This window comes from Gallus gallus, chromosome 1 (assembly GCF_016699485.2).
Source record: "Gallus gallus isolate bGalGal1 chromosome 1, bGalGal1.mat.broiler.GRCg7b, whole genome shotgun sequence".
Lineage (NCBI taxonomy): Eukaryota > Metazoa > Chordata > Aves > Galliformes > Phasianidae > Gallus > Gallus gallus.
This window is the reverse complement of record NC_052532.1, coordinates 104,543,458-104,570,262: the sequence shown is the minus strand read 5'-3', so window position 1 is coordinate 104,570,262 and position 26,805 is coordinate 104,543,458. Positions and strand designations below refer to the sequence as shown.

Sequence of the window (26,805 nt, the reverse complement as noted above, 5' to 3'; positions counted from 1 at the left end):
CATTTATCTGTACAGAGCACTAGAAGTATGTAACACCATGTGTTTAGAGATACTATTCTTGCTCTTCTGTCAGATTTCTTGTCTCAAGCTGTAAAGAAAAACTAGAAATGGAATATTACATAAGATCTTTGTTCTGACAAGTCTAATATAGCAGTTCAGAAGCCCACTGGGGCTCTGGTACAGAATATAAATTGAGTTCTGCAGTTAGGCTTTTTGAGCACAGCAGAACTATACAGCAACTGCTTCCAAGTATCGACACTTGTGCTTGAAAGTTAGAAGTGTAAACTAAAGACATATATATTTCATTAAAAAATGAAAAAAGATTAGGAAAATGCAGAAGTAGTTTTGTGTCTTCTGCAGTACGTGATGTACTGGATTTCTGGCAAGTAGCTCAAACAGTGTTTTGTCTTTTGGGAACTTTTTCATGCTTAGACAGCTCACCTTGGTAGAGGACAGAATGTTGTGATGAATAATAACAACTCCATTGGGACTGCACTTTGACTAACTTGCAGGCGTGGAAGAACTGCTGAAAAAAGTTGACTTTGTGTGTGTTTCTGTGCTTCTTGCTGTCAGGTACTCAATAAAAATCAGCATCAGTCGTGAATGCTGCTATCCTAACTTTTGCTTTGTAGAAAATGTGCCTTTAATGGAGAATGCAAACACACAGGCTTTCCCACTAAAAAAAAAAAAAAAAAGTAGTTTGATCACTGTTTTTAGCTTAAGAAGAGAAATTAGGAAGAGTCCTCCTCATGGAGAGAATTCTGCTCTGAGTAAGATTATTTCCACCTTTCTACGTAAACTGTGCATCAAATTTATTTTTCACTTCTGTCCTATAGGCGTGGTCTGAAAGCAGTTGCAAAATTGAATGTCTGGACTTGGTTTCAGTTCTGCAGTTTGCTTCCTTCTGCTGACTGTAGGCAAACTGCCTATATGTTGTCTTGTCTCCTTCCACCCCATGCTGTTGTTCCTTGGTGGGTGGTGGAGCAAAGGCTTGACTGTGACATAAACGTCTGTATTATATTTGGACCATAACACAAACTAATTTTCAGCAGAGTAGGGACTTCTCATTTTTTGTGCAGAGGGATACTAGTCCTGCTTGCAGTTCCTCAGTGTCTGATCCATTGCAAATTTGGATACACCCAGTCCCTCCTATGGTGTCTGGCCACAAGAACATTTTAAGCTCAGGCATTCAAATATAGTTCTGGAGCTGTGAAGCTAGTTCCGCTTTAGTCAATGCTGTCTGCAGATCATCCTGACTGGGAACACAGCTAATGATGTTAACCATGTAGCCTGTATCCAGGCTGGATTCTGGCACCAAGGCTGGTCCTATTTTCTGTCATGTGGTGTGAAAACTGTCTAAAAATGTAGTATCTGTCATCTGAAAGCTAAATGAAAACCCTCCATCCCACTCCTGCCTTTCTTTTCTTCCCCTGTGTTTCTAACCCATCATAAGGTCAGGGAGGAAAACCCCATTCTCAGTCCTACCATCAGCCTTCCAACGCATCCCTGTATTGTTGCTCTGACCTTTCTCTGCTGATGGAGGCTCCCAGTTGGGAACCACAATTGATACTTAAGGCAGCATTTAGAAAAGCAGTGCTTTTGCACAATGCTCTGTGAAAGCTCCCTATCTTCTAGTTAGCTTGACTTCAGGTGACTTACCAGGAGGGAAAATAACTAACTGGTCTTCACATGCTTTTCTTTTTAAATCCTAGAAAGTGCTGTTTTCCTTGGGTGGATCCTTCCTTTACTACGCCGACCGTTTCAAGCTGTACAGTGCCTTCTGTGCCAGCCACACGAAAGTCCCAAAAGTACTGGTGAAAGGTAGGAACTGTGTTCTGGACAAACAGACCAGAGAGAGATGCGGCATTGATGCGCTGGTTTGGGCTGTCATTGATGGCTGTGTGGGTGATGAAATGTGGCTACTGCACACCAGACCATGCAGAGATTTGTGATGGAGAGCTGGGGGCACGTGTGCGTGGTTGTTCTCTGTGTGTTCTTACAGTGATAGGGAAGTCAGCCCGTCTGGCCTGATGGGCTTACAGAGAGCTCTGTGCCACGGATGTCTGTGGACCACCGCTGATGTGGTCATACACAAGTAGCTCATTACAAGAGGGAGTTAACCTCACATGCAGTTTTTCCTCCACTTCTCCAACACATCAAATTGCCCCTCAGTCATACAGGGAGTAAAAAGTCTCCATCACTGGGCAATGTGGCTTGCACTAATGGATCACTGTGTACTTTGGAACTGGAACTGGTGATGACCTCTGGTTTCTTTTAAAGTGTGTGCAGTGAATCCATGCTCATAACAATTCCATTAAAGCTCCAGCAAATGTGGTTGAATGCTGACAGCTGCTAGGAAAAGATCAGCCTGTGAGATTGTTTTATGGAAGCTGTCTAAATATTTTAACTTCACTGTGCTTTCTCTACCCTCTCTTCCTCCTCTTGTTTTCGATCCAATTTGCCTGAGAGGTTTCCATGTATAAACTCCTACCAGAGTTTGGCTTCCTGAGATGAAGATAAATGAACTATAGTCTGACATATAGGTGGTCATGGGCCTCCTTGACTTGGAGGGGTGTTTTTGTCCCATGAAAGTGTTAATCTCTTAGAGTTAGCTGTGCTTCATGCAATTAATTTCTGGCTGAGATGTTAAATAAACGGATGGTTCCAGTTGTAGGAGCAATGCCATTAAAAGGGAAGCTCTTGTTTTTGAAGAACACCTGGATGTCTGTCAATACAAAGCTTATGTGGGCTGTTCGGTTGGTTTGTTTCTGTTGTGCAGTTGTTTTTTTTTCATTTCTTCTTGTAAACTCTCATTTGCCATGCTGCAAAGAACAGTTGGCAGCTCAGTGGAATGCATGAATAAATGATTTGTTGCTGGTCACATTCATGCTTTCTTTTGCAATCTGTTTGACCTTACTGCTAAGAGTAGGTAGTTCTGGTGGTTCTGTCTTGTCGTTTTTTCATTGCTGACTATATTTATGGATGAAAAATGGTTGTGTTTGAAGTATGACACAAACAGAACTTCTAATTTGATTCCAGATAGAAATCTCTTAAAAAGCCCGGGTGTGTATTTCAAGTGTAAACTGGTGTCCTCAGCTGAGGTGCAGGTGGCTTTTGGATTTGAAACTGAAGTTGCTTTATTGAAATCAGGTTGACTGTCTGAGGGAGGAAGGAAAAATAAAACCAAACTACAGTCAACCAACCAACAAAACACCCAACCTCAGTAGGGATTGTGGCTCTCATAAAAGTGTTTGTGGGGATTATTTCTGCACTGAATACCTTGTATGTCTAAAAATTTCACTTTATCTGTGCATCACTCTTTGTACTCGTGTTCTAGTAGAAGAAGGAGCAGTCAAAATGGTGTTTCTATAAATTTGGTAGCAGTAAGGTGGAAAAGATGATAGCAGTCAGGTACCCAGCCTGCCTGCGCTCTCAGAATGTGGTGTATGAATTTACTGCTTCCTGCCTCCTTATTATTCTTTCTTTCTTTATTATTACATTTTATTGCCTGTTTATGCACCTTAAGGTATAATGAGGTGAAAAAATAACTGTACTTGCCGATCTTGTGGGTTTGCCTGTCAGACTAGATGATTGCTGTTACTTCTTATAAATTTCTGATTTGAGCCTTCTTTTAAAGGAAACAAGTGATTAAAAGGGATTATGCTGCTCTAAAATAGGTGCAGGGCCAGAAATGCGGTGTACAGTGAAATCTACACTGGTACAGTGTACCCAGTCTTGGTACAGTGGGTAGCTTACTTGATATTAACTCCTAAATAGCTTTTCTGTGGCAAAGTGACAATAGCACAAAACCTGAAATGCATAATTCCAGTAATATTGATCAACTGATAAATCTGTAGTTCCTTGCAAAATGTCTACAGATAAATGAATTCAACGCTCAAAAAGTTACTTTCTTGGGACAGCTGTCATGATTTTTGATTTATCCAATTGCTTCATTTTAATCTTTTAGCCAAGACAGACACTGCTTTCAAGGCATTTCTGGATGCTCAGAATCCCAGGCGGCAGCACTCCTCCACTCTGGAGTCTTACCTCATCAAACCCATCCAGAGGATACTGAAATACCCCCTCCTGCTGAAGGAGCTCTTTGCTCTGACTGATGTAGACAGTGAAGAACATTATCACCTTGATGGTACGGTGCTAACCTACATTCCTCTTCCCTGTTTAACTTCTGATCTGGAGCCCTTCTCCCGCCCTTCCTCTCAGAGGTTTAAAAATGTTGTTCATCTCTTCCCCCTTCTCTGTCTCTTCTACAGTGGCCATAAAAACAATGAACAAAGTTGCCAGCCATATTAACGAAATGCAAAAAATCCATGAAGAATATGGGGCAGTGTTTGACCAACTCATAGCAGAACAAACAGGAGAGAAAAAAGAGGTAACAAACAATTTTTAAATAAAATAAATAGGCTGTTATTTTGGTGCCTGTAGCGTGAATGTTAAATTTTACCAAATAGTTGCCTTTCCTTCTGTGTCACTGAAGTAATTCCTGTGCAAAGAGGTAAAACCCAATCCAGTTAAAAAAACTGTTTCTGTGTATACAGTTCACTGAGTAGGACCAATGTAAAGAAGTGCATTAATTCACTTTGAAGGTTGTGCTTGGGTCAAAATCTCAGTTCAACTTTTTAATGTCTGTATCTTGGCTCTCCTCTCTCAAGACAATCTCACCCCACCAGTCTGAATAGATGGATGTCCTGAGGCAAGTTTGTATTTATCTCTTTAATCACTTCAAAGAGATCAAAGTGAGATCCAGTGTGTGTGAGTAGCTGCTACTTCTGATTCAGAAAGTGTGTTAGTGGGCTTGATGTATGAGAGTCCTGGACTTCAGTCCAGATCTTGCAGAGTGCTTACTGAAACACCTGAAGGTTGAATATGCTCAGTCTTGGGTGCAGAAACCTGTGGAAGATGTGCTGAAGTTTCAAACTGAGACCTGGATCACTCATTTACTGAGTAGAATGTGGGCCTTCAGCCCAACAGTGTCATGAAGGAGAGTAGTGTGAAGTAGTAGGCAAGGTCAGGAGAGACTTGAGGAAAAGGTGTAGACATGCTGAAGCTGAGTGCTGAAGAGCTAGTGTGAGCTGTGGTATGGGTGAATGCTAGAGAGACACGACCATAAGAAGTAATGGTAGTAGGGTTTTGCCAACCACTGGGATGAAGATCAAGCCTAAGAGCTGCTGTGCAAATACAGGACACAGGTGGTTTGGGATTGAATGAATGGTCCTGGGAAAGTTTTGGGTGAGCAACTTCTATAACAGCAGCGGGGAGAAGCAAGTGGTGGAAGAGAGCAGAGACCAGGTGCCCTTGGCAAAGCTGTGCTGATGCTGGCAAAGTTGGGAGAATGGGTCAGGACTTCTGTTGACAGAACAGCTGTGGCTTGGTGTTAATTTGGGAGAGGAGACAACAAACATATCTTAGTGTTGCTCTTGTTATCAGGGAGAGCTCAGGTTGTTTTGCTCATGTTATCTGTGATACCCTTTTGCAAAAGCCAAATTTCACTGAGAGAAGGGTGGAGGAATGGTGTAAGATGGCCCCAAGACTGGAGGTCACCCTTGAATTATCACTTTGGGAGAAGTCAAAGTAAAAGATCTGGTTGCTGCAATAGCACTAGTATGCATATCCCAACAGTCATTAAGAACTCTGTTCTTAGTCCATTCTCATCAATATGATTTTCACAAGTGAACCTTTGGGGGAAATCACGAACCATGGCAAATATGGGGGGGACGTTGCTGTGACTACTTCACCTGGTGCTATCTTTGAACTTCACTCCAAACCTCATGTGTGTGAGTGTGGGATGGAGTATGCTTAGATGTTCAAACAAAATACCACGAAGCTGGTAAGAAGAAGGATGGCAAAGGAGCAAACAAAAACACAAGGGAAAGAGTTTATGTTTTTGTCATTTTGCCAGCCCTGGCCTCCTACAAAATTTTGAGAGCCAGGCTGAGTCTGGCTTCTTCTTATTTATGCCCTCCAATTAAAGATTTACACACGTCTATTGCCATCTGTCAGTCTGTTTGCACACACTTGCAGTCATCTGGTTAAATAACCTATTCCAAAAATGTACTTGTGTTTTGTTTGTTTGTTTGTTTTAGAATTAAGTCCAGGAAAGTTTTCTTGAACTGGAGTTCAAGAAAGAAAAATTTGGACTGAAATACACTGTTTCTTTGTGCGTGTGTTTGTGATTGGCAGGTTGCAGACCTTTCCATGGGGGATTTGCTCTTGCATAACACAGTGATATGGCTTAATCCTCCTGCTTCACTGGGGAAATGGAAGAAGGAACCTGAGCTGGCAGCATTTGGTTTGTATCCTAGTAATTTTATTTCAGATGTGTGAGAAACTGTATCATGTTCCTTACCAGATACTTGTTGAAGGTAGTTGAGCATTGTCTTCTGTAACATTGGCTGGATCTTAAAGCTGTACTTGTCCCTCTGCTGTAACGGTAAAATTCTGTTCTGTGTTCATCTAAATCTTGTAAAAAAAATTGGAGGTGATTGCTGTAGTAGTGCAAGAGATTTTTAAACCCATATTCCAGGCTATATATTGTGAACTATGCAAAGGGGTATTTGCATCTGAAAAGATACGCTTTGGTAGCCTGATATATGTGCTATGTAACTGCTTCACATCCTGTTGGATAGGGTTAAGGCTTGATGGGGCTTTGCCTTCTTTCTTCATGCCTTTTGCCAAAAATGTTTTGAGCGTCTAAACTTTAGAGAGTACTTAAAGCCAAGTCAGGACTCCCAGAGAATTGCTTCAGAGTAGTCTGTCTTCCTCCCAAGTACTGTTTCTTGGGTGGCCAGATGTGAAGTTGAAGATGCTGTTGGCATAGATTTCAAGGTCTTTCCACTGCATTGAAGCACGATCCATTGCAAAGTTACTGGAGCGCTTATATTGGCAAATCATGTACTTGTTACTTTCAGAATTAAGTCAAGCTAAGCACTACTTATTAGGCTTTGTTCCTGAACTCCTTCATAAGCAATGGGTTTTTATGTTGCTGTTTTCAGAAAGCTATGCAGGCTAGAAAGCCATTGATTTTGATTTTATTTTTGTTTTATACCAAACAGCTTATGAATAGAGAGTCTTTCATCTTTGCTCTGAAGAGCATATAAAAATTGACTGCTTTGCTGTAAGCTGGGAAACCTGCTCATACCTTGAAGCTTAGTAGCCTTATGAAAGCTGCTGGGAATGTGCAGCAACTTTAAGTACTCCCAACAGCTTTAAACTGGTGGAATAAAATGCCCAAAATTCAGTGTCCATGTAGTAATCTGTGTTGGTGTGCTAAAAGCTGTTGAGCTTGGGCTTTTTGGTAGGATGACACATGCCTCCTTGACTCAGTTAAGGGCTATCTGAAGAGCTGAAATGTCTGTGTGCTTGGGCATGTAGGAGACCTTTCTCCAACTTTATTTACTACATGGCTTTTGTTTTTTTAACTTTCTTCTCCAGTGTTCAAAACTGCTGTGGTCCTTGTGTACAAGGATGGTTCCAAACAGAAGAAGAAACTTGTAAGTTGTGTGGACCATTTCTGTGCCACTGCGTACATTTGTAGTAGTTCAGTAATACAGATTTGCCTTCCATAAAGCTGTGCTGCCCGTGTGTGCTTTTGCGTATGTGATCTTTGTTTACCACCATGCAAACGAGGATGTGAGGAATTCTGAGTGGCATCCCATTCAGCCTGAAGCCAGTGCTTTGCAAATGTTTGTTTAATTTATACTTTACTCTCTGCTGGGCTCTTCATGTTGCTTACCACATCCATTCCATGCTGTGGAGTGGACTTTCATGGAACAAGGTACCACGCTGAGTGCGTCTCTTGTGTTTGGCTCTTCAGTCAGTGTATACGAATCAAATATGAGAGCTGTCTGTCAACTTTCTTAGTGAGACACAATGCCTTTGCATCAGTCCTGGCTGTTAGTTTCTGCATGTTTAATATGCCACTGAGCAAGTGCTGCCTGCTCTTGGCAAATAAGGTGTGCCAGCACTACGTATCAGCGGATCCTTCTGGAGTCAGAATTGGAATTCAAAGCTATACTTCACAGTGAACACGTGACTTACTGCAAAAGAAAACATATTTTATAATATTATAGGAAACACTTTGATTCCCATATACAGCATAAACCAAAAGTGTGATCTGAAATGCTTGTCTTCTAAGTCAACTGGACACAGAATGATTTTGGAGTGACTAAAGCAAGATCAGTGCAGGTTCATGAGTGTATGTGCAACGGGAAGTGTGAGTGTAGGATTAGTCTTAAATGATTTTTGAAGGCATTGACAAGAGTTCATTGGTCTAATGGTTGCATTGGTCCAGAATTTAACAAGACTTTTGTAGATAGGCACTTCAGTGTTGCTAGTTACTAAGGTGATGTAGAGAAAAAAGAACTGCAACAAGTCTCTAGCTGGACATTTTCAGTGCATAGCAATGATAACTGTGATATCTGAATATCCCAAGGTATCTCATTTCTTAACGGTGTTCTGAAATTCTCCCAGGGAGGATCACATAGAGCTTCAATTTATGAAGACTGGGATCCGTTCCGCTTTCGTCACATGATACCTTTGGAAGCGCTGCAGGTTCGAGCATTGGCAAGTGCAGGTAATGTTCCAGCTGCAAAAACCTGGTAATCCTTTTATCTTTGTTTGGGGGACATTCATTGTCTAACTGGTAGTTGTCCTTAGTACATGTGTGTGTGGCTCCGGGGACGTGAGAATGGAATCCACAATCACAACATCAGTAACAACCCTGGAGAGAAATGAAGGGGCAAAAGCTCCAATTCTGTATTTTCACCTTGTCAGTTTTTTTTCTGAAGGCAGTCAAGGTTTTAGAAAACCTGAACAAAGTTGCTCCCGGCTCTGGTTCATTTTGTTCCTCTTCTGGAGACGTGAAGGAAATGTTGCAGCTGTGAAACAACAGAGCTAGTGAATTCTTTTTGTTGTAGCAGATGACAAATGGCAGTGAAGGTTATTATTTAAGACTACATAAGTAAAAGTTGAAGGAACGTATAACTTAGCTGTCTGAAGAAGTTACACCTCTAAGATCTGGCAATACTGGACTATATAGAGAACCTGAAAAGCCATTTTTTTCTGTTACTTCTGTAGTACTGAGTGAGTGCATATGAAGCTTTACTAGATTTTGGCCAATTTATGTGTATGTTGTTTCATTAGCCACTTGCCCACTACTGCTTTTCATCCATGAATTAATATTATTTTCAACACATGATTTGTTGTCCCACTCAACCTTTAACAATTTTTCAGGGTTATGGAATAAGTGTTCTAACTGAAGTTAAACACGAAAGCCTGTTGTATGAAGTGCTGTTTGCTTTTGCTTTAGATGCAGAGACCAATTCTGTATGTGAGATTGTCCACGTTAAATCTGAGTCTGAAGGCAGGCCAGAAAGAACGTTTCACCTTTGCTGTAGGTAAGTGTATTTCCAAATCTTCCAATGGCAGCTGCATCCCTGGATCCCAGCTTGCCTATGTCATTCGTCTAAGGCAGTCTGGGAACTGCCCCAGGGGGAAAAGTAGGGAGAGTGTGTAGAACCTTTATGAAACTCTACCTAGGATAAAGGCATATATTTGATCAACCTCATGTTTTTATAGGAATGTCCTTATTACACTTCTCCTTTCACAAATTTACATCCAATTAAACTCCTGGATCTTTCTGCCAGGTAGCTGCTAATGTGTCTTGTTCAGCTGGTACTTTTCATGCCAACAGCTTCCAACTACTGTCCTTAGGGCATTAGTCTTTCCTTAGATGAATTTTGTCTTTGCTGTGGTGGTTGCCCTGCTGTGCTTTAGACTTCAAATGAGAACTTGCAAACTTGCCAGGGTCCAACAGAGCTGATATCAAGCCAGGTCCCACTACTAGGCAGTACAGATCTGCAGGACTTCTTGGTGTGTGATTACAGGCTACAAACTGAGATTGAATTAGTCACCACAGGTCAGCTTGATGTTGATCAGACAAAGCAAAGTGTGTGGTTGGTTTTGGACGAAAAGGAGTGCATGACAACAGGATTTGTTAATCAACAGTGCATTTGTCTTCTTTGGTATCTGTTGCAATAACTGTAGATTTGGCTTTGCCTTGAAAATACTATTTTACATTGAATCTTCTTGGGGGGAAATGTATGCCAGTCCGTTTGCGGTTTTAACTTACAGTACTGGTCATGAATTATCTCATTTACAGTGAGCTTTTAGCAGTTTGCAAGAGGTAACTCTGCCTCTGGTATTCTTTCCTCTTTTTCAGTTCACCAGAACACAGGAAGGACTTTCTGAAGGCAGTGCATTCGATTCTGCGGGATAAGCACAGAAGGCAGCTTCTTAAAACCGAAAGTTTGCCCTCATCCCAGCAATATGTTCCTTTTGGTGGAAAAAGATTGTGTGCTCTAAAAGGTGCAAGGCCAGCCATGAACAGGGCAGGTACTGTAGGGCTACAGACTTTCAAGATCCCTGTAACCCCAGCACCGTTGTAGGATGTGGTGGTGTCTGATATTTGCACATTACTGTTGGCGTTCTCTCTTGTGTATGTAAAAAAAACCAACCTGCTGTTTTTCCATGCTTCACCTCTTCCGGAGCCTTAAATTGCCTCTATTTACCTTGCTTTGCACTCGAGGCTCAGCTTCAGAGCGGTCCTCCTGGCATGGAAGGGAGAAAAGGGATTCCCGTCGATACCAATTGGCTGTGCACTTTAATCTGGAAATGGGTCTCAACTGAAGAAAGCAGAAGCCCACTGCATATTTTTTTAAACAAAAGCATGTACAGAATTTTTGAACTAACCCAAGCACTTTTAAAGTAAAATGCACAAGAAAGATCTGCGTGAGGGATGTGGTTTGAAGAGACAGCTCGTTATGCCCTCCATTTTAGCCTTTTCAGCTTTATGGCTTATAAAGGCACGTGCTTCTACTTCTCGCACTTTGAGAGGCATACGTTTGATATTCTTATTGTAATGGTCTGTCCTAAACCGTGGATTTTCCTTTTCAGTTGACTGCAGGCAAAAGCAGTGAGAAAATCCCAGGGAAAAGCAGGTTTTCATTTTCAGAACACTAGATGATGGAGGGATGAAACACTTGCTTCCAACTGAAAAATACACGGCCCCGCTACGTGTTTTGTTCTGGTCTGTTTTTTGTTTTTACTTTTATTTTTTTCTGCTCATTAGATCCAGCAGTGTAGACAATCAGGCTTTCTGTTCCTCTTCTGTAATGGGCAGGCCAGACCAATAGCATTTTTATCAGCATGGCTTCTCAGTTGAAGCGATGTTAGCCATCTGCTTCACAGACGCTTAAAATCATAGGCAAGAAGATGCGAGGGAAGGCCAAATTGCAATGGTTTTAGCAGTGCTCCTTCAGTCAGCCTGTGGGGCTGATGTGTGGATGCCAAACCTTATTTTATTTTGGCTTGTCAGTGCATTTGCGTGATGAATTCTGCTGAGATGAAAATCTTTCAAAGTCCAGACCTTTCGCTATAGTTAAAATCTGCAACTGCTTAGCTGCTATCCTTTGTGCATGTTTTGAGGCTCAGGGATATTAAAATATAACCCATGCTCCCCAGGCTGCTAGAGATCAGTGAGTATTCTGCAAGTGCTAAGGTGCTGTTGAGTGAAGAAGGACAAACTATAACCTCACAGTTCACCTGCTTGCAGCAGAACTGAGTGTGTGCACGTAAAGCACTGGGATGCTGCAGGTCCTCCTGCTGTAGGACTCATCCCCTGCTTTTTTGTCTCACAAGCCTCTTAGGATGATGTTCCAACACAGAAGATGTGAATTTGCTAATTGGGCCATTTGCAAAAGCTAGTAGACCAGCTGATGCTGAGTAAGGAACTTCTGAAAGGGTTTTTTTGTTGTTGGTTTTTTTTTCCTCTCTCTTCCCTCCCTCTTCCCTGGCAGGGAGAAAGTGGAGAAGAGGCTAGCACAGCTTGGATCGAAAACACACCATAAATAAAGCAACAATTGCAGCACCTTCAGTAATGAGGTAGCCGTTTGGAAACCTGTAATGTTGCTCTTACCCGAGACAAAGCAGTTTCCCATATTGAGGTGTAAAGCTAGCTGGGTTTTGCTGTGTACTCACGGCAGGGTGCTTCTTGCAAGAAGCTGAGCTGAGCAGATGCACTTTGTGCTGGCTGGCTGCCTACCACTTAGGAGGAACAGTAATTGTGGGCCATTATCCCAGCCATGGATCTGAGTAGCAGAAACTCCTTTTTCAGCTGGAAAGAGACTTGTGCCGAGGAGCTGAGTGAAGCCCACAGGGAGGATGCGGAATGACTAGGTCATTCTTGGGAGTCTGCCTGGTTTGTGCCTAGCGGTGTTAAATAAAGGGCCCTTGGAAGACTAACTTTTTAGAGAGAATTGTACCGTGTGTAAAAAGCCTCTGGGGTTTTATCTTTGTGTGTGCACAGTGTCAGCCCCAAGCAAGTCTCTTGGGAGGAGGAGGCGGCGGCTGGCCCGAAACAGGTTTACCATTGACTCAGATGCCGTCTTCACAAGCAGCCCCGAAAAAGAGCCCCAGCAGCCCACGCACGGTGGGGACACTGACCGCTGGGTAGAGGAACAGTTTGACCTTGCTCAGTATGAGGAGCAGGAGGACATCAAGGAAACGGACATCCTCAGCGATGACGATGAGTACTGTGAGGCCATGAGGGGTTCCGTGGCCGACCGAGACCTTCGGGAGCGGCTGCAGGCAGCCTCCATCACATGCCGCGGAGACCGCTCGCGCCCTGCCATGGACACGCACGCCTCCAGGATGACCCAGCTGAAGAAGCAGGCGGCCTTGACCGGCATCAACGGTGACGTGGAGGGCCACGGCGAAGAGGTCATCTGGGTCAGGCGTGAAGACTTTGTCCCGAGCAGGAAACTGAACACGGAGCTCTAAACCGGTCCCCTTCCCTGCCCAGAGATGCGTAGGTCTCCCCATCCTGCCCGCCCTCCCTCCCGCTCCCGGCACACCGCCGAGAGTGAGTCCCCATAGATTGCACACTTGCACACACCATTACGGCAGCTGAATTGGTCTGAAGCCATGCGGCCACACTTTAGGCAACTGTAAAACGCTCAAAACTTGGAATAACCTTAAGGTCCTGTCTTACGTTACCAAGGGCTTTCACACTATTTTATTTATTCTAACATAATCAGGGGCTGAAATTAAGTATGGGGAGAATATAATCACTGGAAAACAAATTATTCTGGATGTCTTAACCTACGTACAGCAAACTAGCTTATACAATAGCACAACGAACAAAGGGTTTTATAGCCGTAAAATGTCAACCGTAGGTTCATCTCCTGAATGAGGAAACTGCCTTTTTAACGTGTACAGTTGCAGTATTCTTATTACTTTTCCCTCTTTAAATGTAAGAGAATATACATGTATTTTAGGAATGTGTGAGGAAAGGTTTGGGATTTCTGTTGTGTTAAGTCCTCTTGGTCTGTGGCTGGTCTAATTTAATGTCAATGTTGGAAGCTCTAGTTTTGCATAACGTTGTAAAGATGCCAAACTCTCTTAAGAGATCCAAACTTAACACTTGAAGAAATATTTTTTTGTATTTTACCTGAGATGCAGGGGCACAAAGGGATAAGAATTTTACAGTGTTAGCTTAGCTCCATGTCTAGGATACGAGGCTAGCTTTTTGCAGAGGGTTAGGAATGGTGGGTTTTATATTAAAATATGAACTGGAAACTCTTATTTAGATATAACTTTCTTCAAGAAAAGGATTATTGTATATGTTTGAGGCTGGAGTTTAGTTAGATAATAAAAAGAATAAAATGACATTACTGAATTACAGTGGAGCAAACTGATCCGTGGTGCCACCTCGCTGCCGCTGGGGCAGCAGCACCGTGGATTCGTTTGGTCTGCTTTCTCTGACACAGTTTGGGCTTAGGGGACAGGGAATTCATGGCCAAAAAAACTGACCTCATCCATTCTCCTACTGTGGGTGAAACTAGTGTATTTTAATTCCTTTACGAAAGCTTTTCCGCTGCAATAGAACATGAGCAAGTTCTAAACCTCTTCAACGTTTTCAACCTTTTATTTAAGCATCTAAAACAGGGTAAAATGTGACTAAAATGGTTTTTAAGTAGAATTCCAAATGCAAAACACAAATAGCACTTTTTTTTTTCTTTTAAGATTTATATAGCTTTTCCCATTTCAGTTTCACCTATGAGGAAAAAAAAAAAAAAACAAAAACAAAGGAAAATTATATGAAGTTTTCTTTTTTTTTGGTATCTACTGGTGTTTGACACATCAGTAGGTACTTTGAAAACCTGAAATTTTATAATAACTTTAGGATTATATTTTATAAAATCCACTCTGACTATATTTTAAAACATAACGAAAATTATTCCCCCCAAAATCCATCACTGTCTTTGTGTCCCACTTAGCATATCCCCCTCTCCTCCACCCCTTTCTGGTTTCTGGTGCACTATACTTGTTCTTATGAAAGCTTTCTCTCTTAACCTTTTGCTATCTTCTCATTTCTTTTCGTAAAAGCTTTAGAAAGGTTTCTATACCCTTTGTATGATCACATCATTGTTTTATATCATCTACCCGTCAGTTGTGTCCCAGCATACTAGAAAAGCAGAGGTTTTAGCTGTCCTATGCTGTACCCAGTGGAATACAGTCAGTTCTGGAATACTGGAAGGCTGGTACTGGGAAGGTACCGTTGTTCTTGTACATAATGTCATGACATGTCTATGTCAAAGGTTCTTATATATTTCTTTTATAAGCTGAAAGAAGGTCTATTTTTATGTTTTTAGTTCTATGAATGGAACGTTGTAAATGCCTGTCAGAAATAAAATACTGGAAAAAACAGTCAAAATAGTGGTACGTGTACATGTTCTCCAAGACAGGCACCCTTCTCAGTGAAAGCAAGTAGGAAGCAAGTCCTACAGCAGCTGAAGCTGTGGGACCCGCTCCTTGCTTTTGAAGCCTGTGGAGTCTCTTTACTTGTCAGGCTTCCACCTCTAATGCTGCACGCCCTGGGTCTTGTGCAGATGTCCCTTTGGAATGGGTTCTTCCAGTTGCAGCTCTCAGCTGCATTTCAGTGGAATCTGGGCTATAGGGTAAAGAACTGCTCCTTTGGCCCTGAGTGCAGAACTTCAGTTTACCTGTGAGTGAAAGGCCACAGCAAGCTTGTTGGTGTCCCTTCTCTTCTATTGAAAACTCATTTTTATTTATTTGATTTTCTTTTTCCCAGTAGAAGATCCAAGTCTGGAGCCTTGCCTATTAGAAAATGGAAAACCAGACTGGAACACCAAATGCTGGATGCAGATACTTGCCCAGTGTGACTACTTACAACACAGTAAAGTAATGCATTCGAGTCTGCAACTAACAGCTCTTTCCCCCAAGTCTGTGAAAGCGCATCATCTACCAACAAAACCGTAGAGCAAAGCATTCTAGTTCTCCTTCGTAAATTCAGCTGAGAATGAATGTGAACAAATATGAAATTTCATTTTAACTGCCATAACCTTTTTTCAGATGTGCTCATGTATTTGCCTCTGTTTACATAGGCGTATTTCCACCATGGTTTAGTTTTTGGATATTCCTTTGTGGACCCAGGAGATGGACTTGATGATCCTTGTGGGTCCCTTCCAGTTCAGGTTGTTTTATGATTCTGTGAGTACTTACAGCGCTTCCAGCAACTGCCTTCAGCTTTCAGATACAAAGAGCCTTGTCCTACTTCCATAACATCATGCTTTGCTTCAGGAATTAACATTATGTAGTTAATTTATCTCATATGAGGTCTTACATAAATGGTTTGGTAGGTGGAAGGCGCAATGCTTTGGAGTAGTTCTTGTATTCTCACCTGCCAACCACTATAGCTTGGGAAAGACGTAAGGCCTGAACTGCGCAGAGTCTATGTGGGTAGCACTCACTTCATATTTTGCAGAAGAGACAGTTGCCATTTTCCTTACTATATCCACAACCAGCTACATTGGTTTCTTTTTCAGTGATGATCACAAGAAACGGAAGTGTATATTTAAAGAAGAGAGGCAGGGGGGGTAGCAAAATCCAGAATTCTCTTGTTACTGGAAGAGCCCCTCAGTTTAGGTGTGGCCAGTAATAACTGGCCAGAAGCCTAGGCCAAAGCCTAAACACCAAAGCCAGCCCTTTCGGGGTGCTGAGTTTTAGTCCAGCTGTGAGGATCCACTGTGGATAGGGGGCTGCTGTTCCCAGCAGACTGGCAGAAGCTTCCCTGGCCCACGGGTGATACCCTGGCTCCCACCATTTGTCATTGTCATAGAATCATAGAAACGTAGAATCACAGGATCACAGAACAGCTGGGCAACCTCTGCCAGTGCCTCACCGCCCTCTGAGGATTTAAATTTCTTCTCTTTTAGTGTAAAATCATTCCCCCTTGCCCCATCACTGTCAAACCATGTAAACAGTCAGTCTCCCTCCTGTTTATAAGCTCCCTTCATGTGGGAAGCTCCTTCATATGGAAGGCCGCAGTGAGGTTTCTCTGGAGCCTTCTCTTCAGGCTGAACAAGCCAAGCTCCCTCAGCTTTGCTTCATAGGAGAGTGGAGCTAGGACTCCTCAAGCACAAGCAGTTTGCTTTTGTGTATAGATTCTGGCAGACTGGCCCTAGAATGTGAGCTGGGGAAAGTAGGGAGCTGGTTGATTAGAAAACAAGTTTTTATTGCTGTTGTTTCTTGAAGTCTTGCACAGCCCCTAGGTCTTGCCTGCAGTAGAAGAGCAGCAGCAGTCATCCATGGGAAAAGCACAGGCATCCCATAGCACTGAGTTTTGGGAACTGCTTTTAACTCTTTTCACCGGTCAGATGTTATTTGTTGTCCTCTCTAGCAGACCTGCTCTGCTTGCACCTGCTTCAGAATGGCACAGGCAGCATTTTGTTTCTGTGGTCGTTGTCTCTGCACATACTGTGCTGAGGATGTGACCCTGCTGCCTGTGTGCTGCTAGTTTTAATATGGCCAAATTAAATGGGGACAGGAGTGCTGCCTCTCCCACAGCTCCCATTCCCACTGTGGATGTCTTATGGTACTTTGCAGCTGGTTTTCCTTTCCCTTTAATTTTACTCTTAGCAGTTGCTGAGAAACTCAGTTGAGCAGTAGACTTTTGTAATCTTTCCAATTAGGAGAGCTGTCATGCATGTAGATTGAGAACTGTCAGCGTGTCAGTGTTGCTGAACGAATCCAGCCCAGAACTTTGGAAGCCTGCTGTGGCTCTGCATTGTTCTGGGAGGGGAAGATGAAGGGAAAGAAAACATTTGAAAAATTGCTTCCTCTATTTCTCTCTTCCTTTGGCCGCATCCTGTTAATAATACATAACACTGTGTTGCACATGGGCATGGGCTAGAGGAGCTCTTGGCAATAATGAGAACTTGTAGTAGCCTTAGGGCCTGGGTAAATTGTTCCTGGTTTAAGTTTGACAAATGAAGGCCGGTGGAGGAGTACACAAGGTCATGGAGCAAGCTTGTGAACTGCTTGTGGGAGGCAGAGCTGCATGGTGCTTCCTTTTCATTAATGTAAAGAGGTAATTAGATGTAGTAAGTAATCGTTTCTTGTGGCAGAGTGAGGAAGAGGTGAGAAAAGTCACACTGACTGCCTGGAGTGCATGGAATTGTGTGTCCAGCAGGTACACCTGGGAATCCTCTAGTACGGAAGTATCCAGCTTGCTTTCTCCTCTCAGTTCTGTTTCCAATCAGTTTCATGACATGGAAGGAATGATGATGAGCCAGGGAATAATTTTAACCGATGAAGTATTTTCCATTTGACCTTCAAAATAAAACCATGCATGGTTTCTGCAGCTGTTCACCCCTGTGCACTGACATTACAGGTGATACTGGCTGCACGTAACCTTGGGGGAATGCCTCAGGGCTCCTGAAATGAGAACAAATTGCTTGTAGAACCTGGGCAGGGCTCTTCTTTGGCGGTTTGGAAGGGTGGTGTGGAGAAAGCCTTCAGAGCCTGGTCTGGTCGCAGGGCTGGAGACCCTACTGAGCACCCTTCCCACCAGCACTGTCCTATGATCCTGACCCCCTCTGCACCACTCCCAGTCAGTCAAACGGGGAAGGTTTGTATTGTTTTCTTTTCAGACGAGGAATAAATGGAAAAACGTATGTTCAATTTTGTATCAAAAGATGACAATATTGTGATGGAACAAGTAGACAAGCTCCCAGGAGATAAAGCTTGGTAACAGCCTTCCATAAGAAGTGGCAGGAGTGCAGATTTACTGGGGGTAGAGGGGGAGAGTAGAGAGCCAACAGTGGAGGCCACAAGTCACTGTATCCTGGTCCTCTCACCCCAGTGAGGACTGCTTGGTGCTGATGTAGGTGCATTTTCTGGGGCACCCGAAGTGCACTGGACACAATACAGGCAGCAGTGGCTGACTGCCATTAATCCTTGGGACCTTTCTGCAGAAACATCACTGGACTTTTATCTAAACTCTCCCTCTGGATACAAAATCATGTTCTCTGCCATTCTGTCTTCTCCCAGTTGAAGCAAAATACCTGAAATGAGAAAATATCCCCTTAACTACTATCTTTGAGTACATCAGACTTAAAAGTTCTATTCCCCCCTCCCAGAGTCTGGAAGGTGGTCAAGGTGGGCACCCTGACTTAACCACAGCTCTGGGAAGGGCTGAGTGCAGGGGACAGTAGGAAGTAGGGCCCAGTGCCTCAGGCAGTACCCACAAACACGCCTGTAAGGAAGAAGGCAAACATCTGTGATGATTCCCGAACTACACTCAAGCACCCATGAATTTGCAGGGACTTTCTGAATGGGATGCCACTAAAATGAGTGGGATTCAGTTGCCTAAATGCAGCTGCACAGTGCTGTTTCATGGTGTAGAATCTTAAGACACTCCATAAGACAGTGGTATCCCACAGACCTGAGGTCAGTGCTGTTGCTCAAATCTCATCAGCCACAGCCACTGTAGCCATCCAGGGGTGCAAGGCTCTGTCTGTGTGGGGGTGTCTGGAGAAGACAGCAGCTTCAGGTGGCATCTCCTGCAGCCAGTTTGCTACTTAGTGGAGGATTACTTGCAGTTTGTAATACTTGCAGTGAAGTAGTAAAGCCATGGAAGTGTGAGGGCATCAGGCAGAAAGCATGCACACAAGCAGTGACAAGTGGCTGGTGCATGCCAGCTTGCTGTGCACTTTGCTGTGCCAGATCTGAAATCCCCCCCACTGCTTTGGCATGGAAACACAGTGCTACTGGGAGCCAGCTGTCTGTGTGACACGGGGAGAAGGAGGGAAAACTCCTCCTGCAACTGTGTGTGCTGTGTGGGGAGGCAGATATCAGTAGCACTTCTGAGCACCGAGCAGTGTGTGCAGCCCTGGGAGGCACCGAGTGCTGCTCTGTGCCATGGGCCCACATGTGGCTGCGGCCTACATGGCGTGGGCCTCACCTTGAAAAAGGTGCTGGACAAAACTGGGCACCAACAAGCACTGCTCTAGACACCACCCACAGCCAGGTGCTTCTCAGGCCTTGCACGCTCTGTGCTGATGTGGGACAGCTGCAGGAGCCATCTGCCTGTGGCCACCATGTTGTGGTGATGCGTTGATCTCTGCCATACAGATGTGTAGTGCCAGAGGGCAGGCTCTGGCGCCGTGTTTTAAATGTAATAGCATAGACGTGGTTCTAGAAGCACTCCTTTGGCTTCTCAGAGAAAAAAAAAAAAGCCCATTGTTTTGTGCAGTCTCTGGGCTGGCCCGGTGTAGGCCTTGCTCCTTCGTCTCCCACCCAACTGCAGGGCAGCTCTCGGGGCTGGCTGCAGGCCGTGCCCAGCACAGCGCCTGCCTGCCTCCCGGGCCCCGCTTCAGCCCAGACATCCCTGCCCTGCCTGGAGCACCCCAAGCTGGCAAGGAGCTGAGCTATCTGGGCTGTGCCTGTTTGCTGGGGCGGTTAGTAAATAATTGGTTGGAGCAGAGGCTCTGCGCAGCAACCAAACCCTGCTCCTTTCGTTCTGCAGCCAGTGGAGGTCCCTCTTGCCCTGCAAATGCGGTGTTCATGTCCTGGTTGCGATCTTTCTTCAGCTGTATTTAAAAGCCCGGGGATTGTGGCTTTAATAAAGCAAACAAACAGAAATATATATATATATATTAAACGTGCTCTGTAGGTAGTAGAGCACCGTGTCCTTTGCTTTGTGTTATGCAAAGCGTTCAGTTATAGGGCAACTATTGACTCAGTGCAGGGTGTTAGTTGGTTTTACGTCATTCTATTAGAGAAAGTAATTTCCAGCAATGGATTGAGATTCTCTTCTTCTCAGATGAGATTAGACCCCTTTAATTAACTCTTCGAGGGGTATTAGAGAGATTCATATCTTTCTGGTCATCCCACCACTAATTGCAGTGGGATTGATCCTTTCAATATCTAAAGGGGGGCTGTAAGAAAGAAGGGGACAGGCTCTTTAGCACTGCCTGCTGTGATAGGACAAGGGGAAATGGTTTCACATTAAAAGAGTGGAGATTTAGACTGGATATAAGGAAAACTTTTCTTTATTTTTTTAATTTTTTTTAACAATAATGGCAGTGAAACACTGGCACAGGTTGGCCAGAGAGGCAGTGGATGCCCCATCCATGAACACACTCAAGGTCGGGCTGTATGAGGGAGGCTCTGAGCACCTGATGGAGCTGTAGATGTCCCTGTTCATTGCAGGGGGATTGAGCCAGATGGCTGTTAAAAGTTCCCTTCCAATTCAAACAATTTGATGTTCCTATGATTCTATGATCCTCCCAAGGAGCAAGTATGGTCCCTGATTAAGGAGGAAAGAGATTCTCCCTGTCTCCTGGTCAGTACTTCACACTGACTCTCCAAAAGGACTGGAGGAGACCATCGGGGGTTTAGGGTAGAGGGAAGGGCTGGGATAGCTCCTCCTAGCAGGCAGAGGTGTTGAAGGTGGCCGACTGCTCAGCACAGTCACAACACTTGTGTCAGTGGTTTAGAGATGCAGATACTGCACAAAGGAGAAGATTTTGTACCTCTCACTGCTGCTGTTGCCTTTCGCATGGTCCACAGAGCCATGGAGTAGCCTGCAGCCAGTCACATTTCCGGTTTTGTGCAGAGCCTCCCTATGATGTGCTTGGGTGGATAAATACAAGAGCTGAACACCACTGAAATTTGCTCTGAGAACTGCCTCACAGTCCTTATGGATGGCAAGTAAAGAGCATTCAAAAGTTCTCCATGATGTTACAGAAAGTTTTGGAAATAAAACCTGCTGTTAGAGAAGACAGTGGGATTGTGGAAGCATGCCTGATGTTGGTGCTGGTGGAGATGTTCAGAAGAATCTACTTCTTCACCTCCCTCAAGCTTCTAATATAGCCGGTCAGATCTTCAGTAGTAGACTAGAAGACTAAAACAGGAAGAGCTTTCTTCGAGGTCACTGCAATAGCAGGCTATTATCAAATTATACACTAGAATAGTCCTGGAAAGAGATAGAAAAAGACAGCAACTACTCTTAGCTTAAAAAGATAAGAAAATATGGCCCTATTTCCCTTCCAAAACTTCACAAAGAGTAAGAAAACAAGGCAGAAGGTAATTAAATGATTTGTAAGTCACCCTTCTTTCTATCCTTGCTTGCGCTTTAAGAAGTAAAGATGAAATCATTGTTAAAAGTAAAAAAAAAAAAAAAGGACTGTGCTGTGATAAAATCTGTGCTGTGAGTGCAGTGGTGATGTCTGTGGAGGTTTTCCCCATGCCATGTGGACACACTGTGCTCCCCTCCAAGGGAGCTGCAGCTGATGTGATCTTGGTGGATGACCCAGGGAGATGTTTGGGACTGCTGGGCAGGGCTTGAAGCTCATGAACATTAGTGAGGAGAATTAAGATCTGGTGAGAGAAGAGAAACAACACCATCAAGGACTGAAGAGACAAATGAGGAGATAATTTCAGGACAATGGAAACAACAACGGTATCCTGAGCTGGTGGGGCCCACTGCTGGTGTTGGTACTTGATCTTTAATGTCCCCTCCCACCTAAGCTATTCTATGACTGTGATTCTATGAGCTAATTGTTTGAGCTTTAACTTGATGGCTTATGGCTCTACGCTGATAAATAAGCACAAAACATACAGCAGAGGTAGGCAAGGGTGTGCTTAATATGAATCAAAGGAGTTAATGCTTTGTAAAACTATTAATTGTCCCAAGTGCTTTGTCAGTCCACAAAAAATGTCCCATCCCTGACATGTCTGGCAGTGGGGAATGAGGAAAATGCTTTCAGGATGATAAAACGTTGATCCCAAACACGCAGAAATTTAGAGCTGTGTCATGACAGAGACATGTAAACCCACGGCTATGTGTAGAAGCTGCAGACTGGTGTACAGTATTGATCTCCAGCTGGAGAACAGATGTACTTGTGGGAATCACAGTCTATCAACTAAGTTTTCGGACTCACTGGTCCTGAAAGCAATGAGAAGAAGAAAGGAGGAAGGGTTCTCCCATAATGTAGCTACCTATGTTGGCCTTACAGATGGGAAAAAGCTTCTCCTCAGCTGCACAAACAAAGGTAACTTGAAGGCTGTCTCAGAGGACCACGACATCTTTTTTCAGTGGAGCCTTTTCCTCCTATAGCTCCAACATTGCTGGGTTGGCACCTGGAGCCACCCTCACTTGCATGTTATTTTGTGAACATCCTTGAGACGCTATACACACTGTGTGTTTCTGAAACCTACTGATGTAGTCATCTGAAGGGTCAATGTCATTTTGCTAACATAATCAAATTCATCTGAGTATGAACCTGAAGGAATTGTTGTAATTGTTTAAGTGCAAGACAGAAATGCTTACAGACATCTCTTGTGCTTAGATGCTGGCTGGCAAAAAACAACTACAACCTTTTCTGTTGGCTGCTCTGTGTTTTGGTGGCAGCAAAAGTATGTTTGCAGGTGCAGCAATGGGTTTTAGGGTGATGAGGGGGTGTTACATTAGCTCTTCCAGCTGCTGCTATTGAAACTAAGCTTACCCTGGCAGTGCTCATACTGAATTATTGCCATTCCCATGTTACCCCCTGACAGGGATGCTCAGTGAAAACTGTCATTGGTGCTTTGGGACAATACACAAATTCAATTTCACCTAAAAGCTGTCATGCTAGATCAGACAAGGAACAGGTACAGATCAGAGCTCTCAGTGCACAATGCATTAGCACTAACTGGCTCTGGGGTGTTCTTTTCAAGTTAAAGCCCCAGTCATGTCCAGCCATGGCTTGCACTGCAGATATATTCTGGTGTCAGTGACCTGACGTTCTTTGGGACTGAGTGGAACTTGGAGGATCTGCTCCAGGAGCACACCTTGTGCACTCTGTCCCTACTGGGGATGTGAGTGCCTGAGCCAACGACTCAGCCAGGCAGCTCTTGAGGCCTCCAGGACTTGTTATGGATGCATGTGCTAATAGATGCTCTTGAAAGACCAAGAGGTTATGCAGCACTCTGAAGAACTTCTTCAACAATACAGAGGCCAAGTGTACTTTCAGATGTGCAGCATTATGGAGGAGGAGGGATGGGAAAGGTGCCCTCTCTCAGCACTGACCCACAGTGATAGTCCCTGGGTACCTACATCACCTCTGGGCTGAGGCTCAGCAGCAGGCTCTGCTTGGGGAGTTATGGCTGGAGCTTCTTCTGCTCCATGGAACATAACACCTGCTGCTTCAGTCTGTTTATGTGCCCAGGGTTTGTTGCTGATAGTCTCTGCTAGGATGTGCTGATACAGTGAGTGATGCTTCTGCTGCTATCCTGAGTTGCCCTCTTCCCCCCCTGCCTGCTTTTCCAGTCAGTCTTTCCCTACCCTAAAAGCTCTAGGGCCTCTGAGGTAGCCCTGCTCATCTCCCTAATGCTTAGGTGCCACATTAACCTTCTTGGGGAATATGGTTTGGTTGTAATTGGAACATTCTTGCTTTCATACACAGCAGCGGCTTGCTACTGCCTCCAACTGCTCACTCATCTTCCCTTGCCCACAGCCCCCAAATCCCTTGCCTTCTGTCTTTGAAATGGGGAGAAAGCAATCCTCATTCTACCATCCTCTGTGTAGCCATGTGTGAGATGTGCTTTTCACTATACATCCATCTCTACATGAGGTCTGTAGGGATGAAGCGGTCATGGCACAGAGGAATGAGGCTGGGGAGATGTAGGCAAAGGCAATACACTTGCCTAGAAGATAATGTGACCAAGCGTGGTTGGGGAGTGAGAGAAGGGTGAAAAGAAAAACCTGACAAGCCATCTGGTGTTCTTTAGTCATCTGCTGACATTTGCCACCCTGCAGAGGAATCTGGGTCCTCACGTGGCACCTCCCTGAATACTCACTTCTTCTGCACTCCTCTCTGATGCAGGCAGGGATGGCAGTCAGGGTGTGGGTACCAGCCAGCTAACCTGACCCTGTGCTGTGGGAATGGAAGGTACTGCATATGGCTGCCAAAACTCTGGTCCGTGTTGCTCTGGTACAAATGAGAGGCTGTGCAGGGCAGTGTTTGCTGTGCTCCAGCCTTTCACATGGCAGCCTTCAGTAAGAGTGCTGGAGGCATGTTCCACTTAACATCCTCTGCCATAGGACTGGGACAAGTGCTTTGTGGTCTGTGTAATCCCTGGATTAGGATCTGGGATTAGGATCTTACCAACAGTGGAGTTTGGGAGAAGCAGAGGGTTGAGTGATTTTTACTGGTATCTTCTGATATCTACCACATAGCCCAAAGTTGGTAAATTTGGAGGGAGGCTGGGAGACATGCAGTATCATGTACATGGTGGCTGTGTCATTGCCAGTGGGTTGGCCAATGACTGATGGCTGCAGACAAGTCACCAATCTTCAGAGGGCAGCAGCTATCCTCCTGCCTGCAAGTATGGGCTTCCAAAATACCATCTGGCAATGACAAAGTTGAAACATCTTGTGCCATCTCTGTGTCCCTCTGCACTTGACTTGTCACCATCCACATCCCAAGGATGATGTGGATCCAAGCACCTCTCCATGCCCAGGACCTCAGGGAAAGCACAAGGACTCAAAGACAGACGTGATTGTGCCTTCCATCTGGTGGCTGCCTGGATGTGCCACACAAGCAAGCCTTCTGTGTTCCCCAAGGGAAGTTTCAAAGGTGTTCTAAAACCAAGCACTGTGGCACCACCCATCAGTCAGCAATTTCCCTTGCTCCTGACCCCATGTCACATACGTATAATGAGCAACCGTGTACCCCTTGACAACCCCAAGCTTTGCTTTACTTCTCTTTGGCCCTTCTACAAGTTACTGTCCCTTCTTAAGCTAATGTGGCCTACACCTGTGTATGGCCCCACTAGAGCTTAGAGTAGAAAGCCTCCAGAGGTCCATTCCCACCTTAACCATTCTGCAATTTGACAATTCTCTACTTCTTCTCTTGGTACAATATATTAATAGCAGCTCAACCTGGCGTTGCCCTCTTGGTTCTGTTCTCCCAGGCAGTAAGTATTTATACACTTTTGCATTATGTTCTAACATTTCATTTGCTGCAAAACAGGAGGCATTTCCGTGTCTGGAAGGGAAATGTTTGTACTGAAAGGTTAACCTAGTTTTTTTTTTGGTTGTTTGTTTAAAAGGAATGAAAAATCTGTGTACAGCACATTTAATATACTGGCAAACAAGTGGAAAAACAACAGAGAAACTATATACAATTAAGACTATTTATTTTCAAGGGACCTCTGCACAGATACCGTGTAAAATATTATGACTGCACAGATTGGCAGACTGGTTTTGATCTTGTAATGATTTCAAGTGATGTTTTAAGAAGATTTTGCAGCTGATTTCAGTGGGTGTTTCTTATGAAACATGTCAAAATCTCAGACTATGAGTATCATAGAATGGCTTGGGTTGGAAGGGACCTCGAAGATCATCAAGTTCCAACCCCCCTGCCATAGAAGGTTTGCCAACAGCTAGATCAAGTATCAAAGCACTTCAGATAATACTGGACAATTTTAGAATTGGAAATAGGCTATCCCTAACCAGTTACTTGTTTTATTCAGCTAGGTAGCACAGGATGGCTTCCCATGAGCACTTGTGAGAATGTTGACCAGAATATTTCCTGAAGGTAAGAATTCAATTTCCAGAGATGTAGGCTTATCTCTGTGCCTGTGTATCTGCAACATCTGCCCCGCACTGGAAAAGCATCTCATTAGTCAAATCAGCAAAATAGCTATCACATAATTTGTTACTGTTGTTAACTTTGATAACTTCTGTACTACTTCTTAGGTTCCGAGAGCTGACTGTCTCAGCCAATACAACAGGTGAAGTCTGTGGGAACATTGAGATAATTACTCAAAAAAATGTCATAACAGATTTGCTTTGGGGACAGCAGCCGCCTAATAAACGAAAAAAAAGCTTGTCTGCAAAATTAAATCTATAACAAATCTAAAGACTGCAGAACTTGTCCAGCAGGAATTCAACGCTGTAGAATCTGAACACTTCAGTCTCAGTCCGGCAAAGCCCCTAAGCACGTACTTAAACACAGCATTATTGATCTTGCAAGAATCACTCACCAGCTTAAAGGTAAGCATATGCATAAGTACATTAGGAATTCAGCTCACTACCACAATTCATAAGAGACTCTAAAACAATGCATGACAACAGCAGAGGGCTAAATCATAGATCAGCCAAAACAGGTTATTTTTCCAGCAGAATAGGAAAAAATAAGGTTTCTTAAAAAAGGAAGGGATGAACTCGATATTTCTTAACCACTGCAGACATGGATGGGAGAAAAATTGCTAATCAGCTGTCTATTGATAACCACACAATTCCCAATCATCCTACCAGCATTACGTGAGACTATGCTGTTGCCTTTTAGAAAGTATAAGGAGGAAAACGCAGCTACCAGTGGTTGTAAAAAGAAATGTGGGACTTAGTCTGAAAGAGATTTAGATGCGATGAAGTGT

General features: G+C 43.9%; 1 protein-coding gene across 14 annotated transcripts in view; it reads left to right on the top strand.

Moving 5' to 3' along the window:
* Positions 1 to 14,791, top strand: part of TIAM1 (T-cell lymphoma invasion and metastasis 1) — a 175,202-nt gene extending 160,411 nt beyond the window's left edge. For all 14 annotated transcript variants that reach the window (XM_015299682.3, XM_046900829.1, XM_015299661.3 and 11 more), the window contains 9 exons: positions 1,713 to 1,821; positions 3,968 to 4,147; positions 4,272 to 4,390; positions 6,199 to 6,307; positions 7,450 to 7,508; positions 8,488 to 8,590; positions 9,326 to 9,413; positions 10,238 to 10,410; positions 12,383 to 14,791. In XM_015299682.3, the coding sequence (XP_015155168.1) occupies positions 1,713 to 1,821; positions 3,968 to 4,147; positions 4,272 to 4,390; positions 6,199 to 6,307; positions 7,450 to 7,508; positions 8,488 to 8,590; positions 9,326 to 9,413; positions 10,238 to 10,410; positions 12,383 to 12,855 (1,413 nt within the window). In that variant the 3' untranslated portion in view covers positions 12,856 to 14,791. The remainder of the gene's footprint in view (positions 1 to 1,712; positions 1,822 to 3,967; positions 4,148 to 4,271; positions 4,391 to 6,198; positions 6,308 to 7,449; positions 7,509 to 8,487; positions 8,591 to 9,325; positions 9,414 to 10,237; positions 10,411 to 12,382) is intronic.
* The last annotated feature ends 12,014 nt before the right edge of the window (positions 14,792 to 26,805 follow it).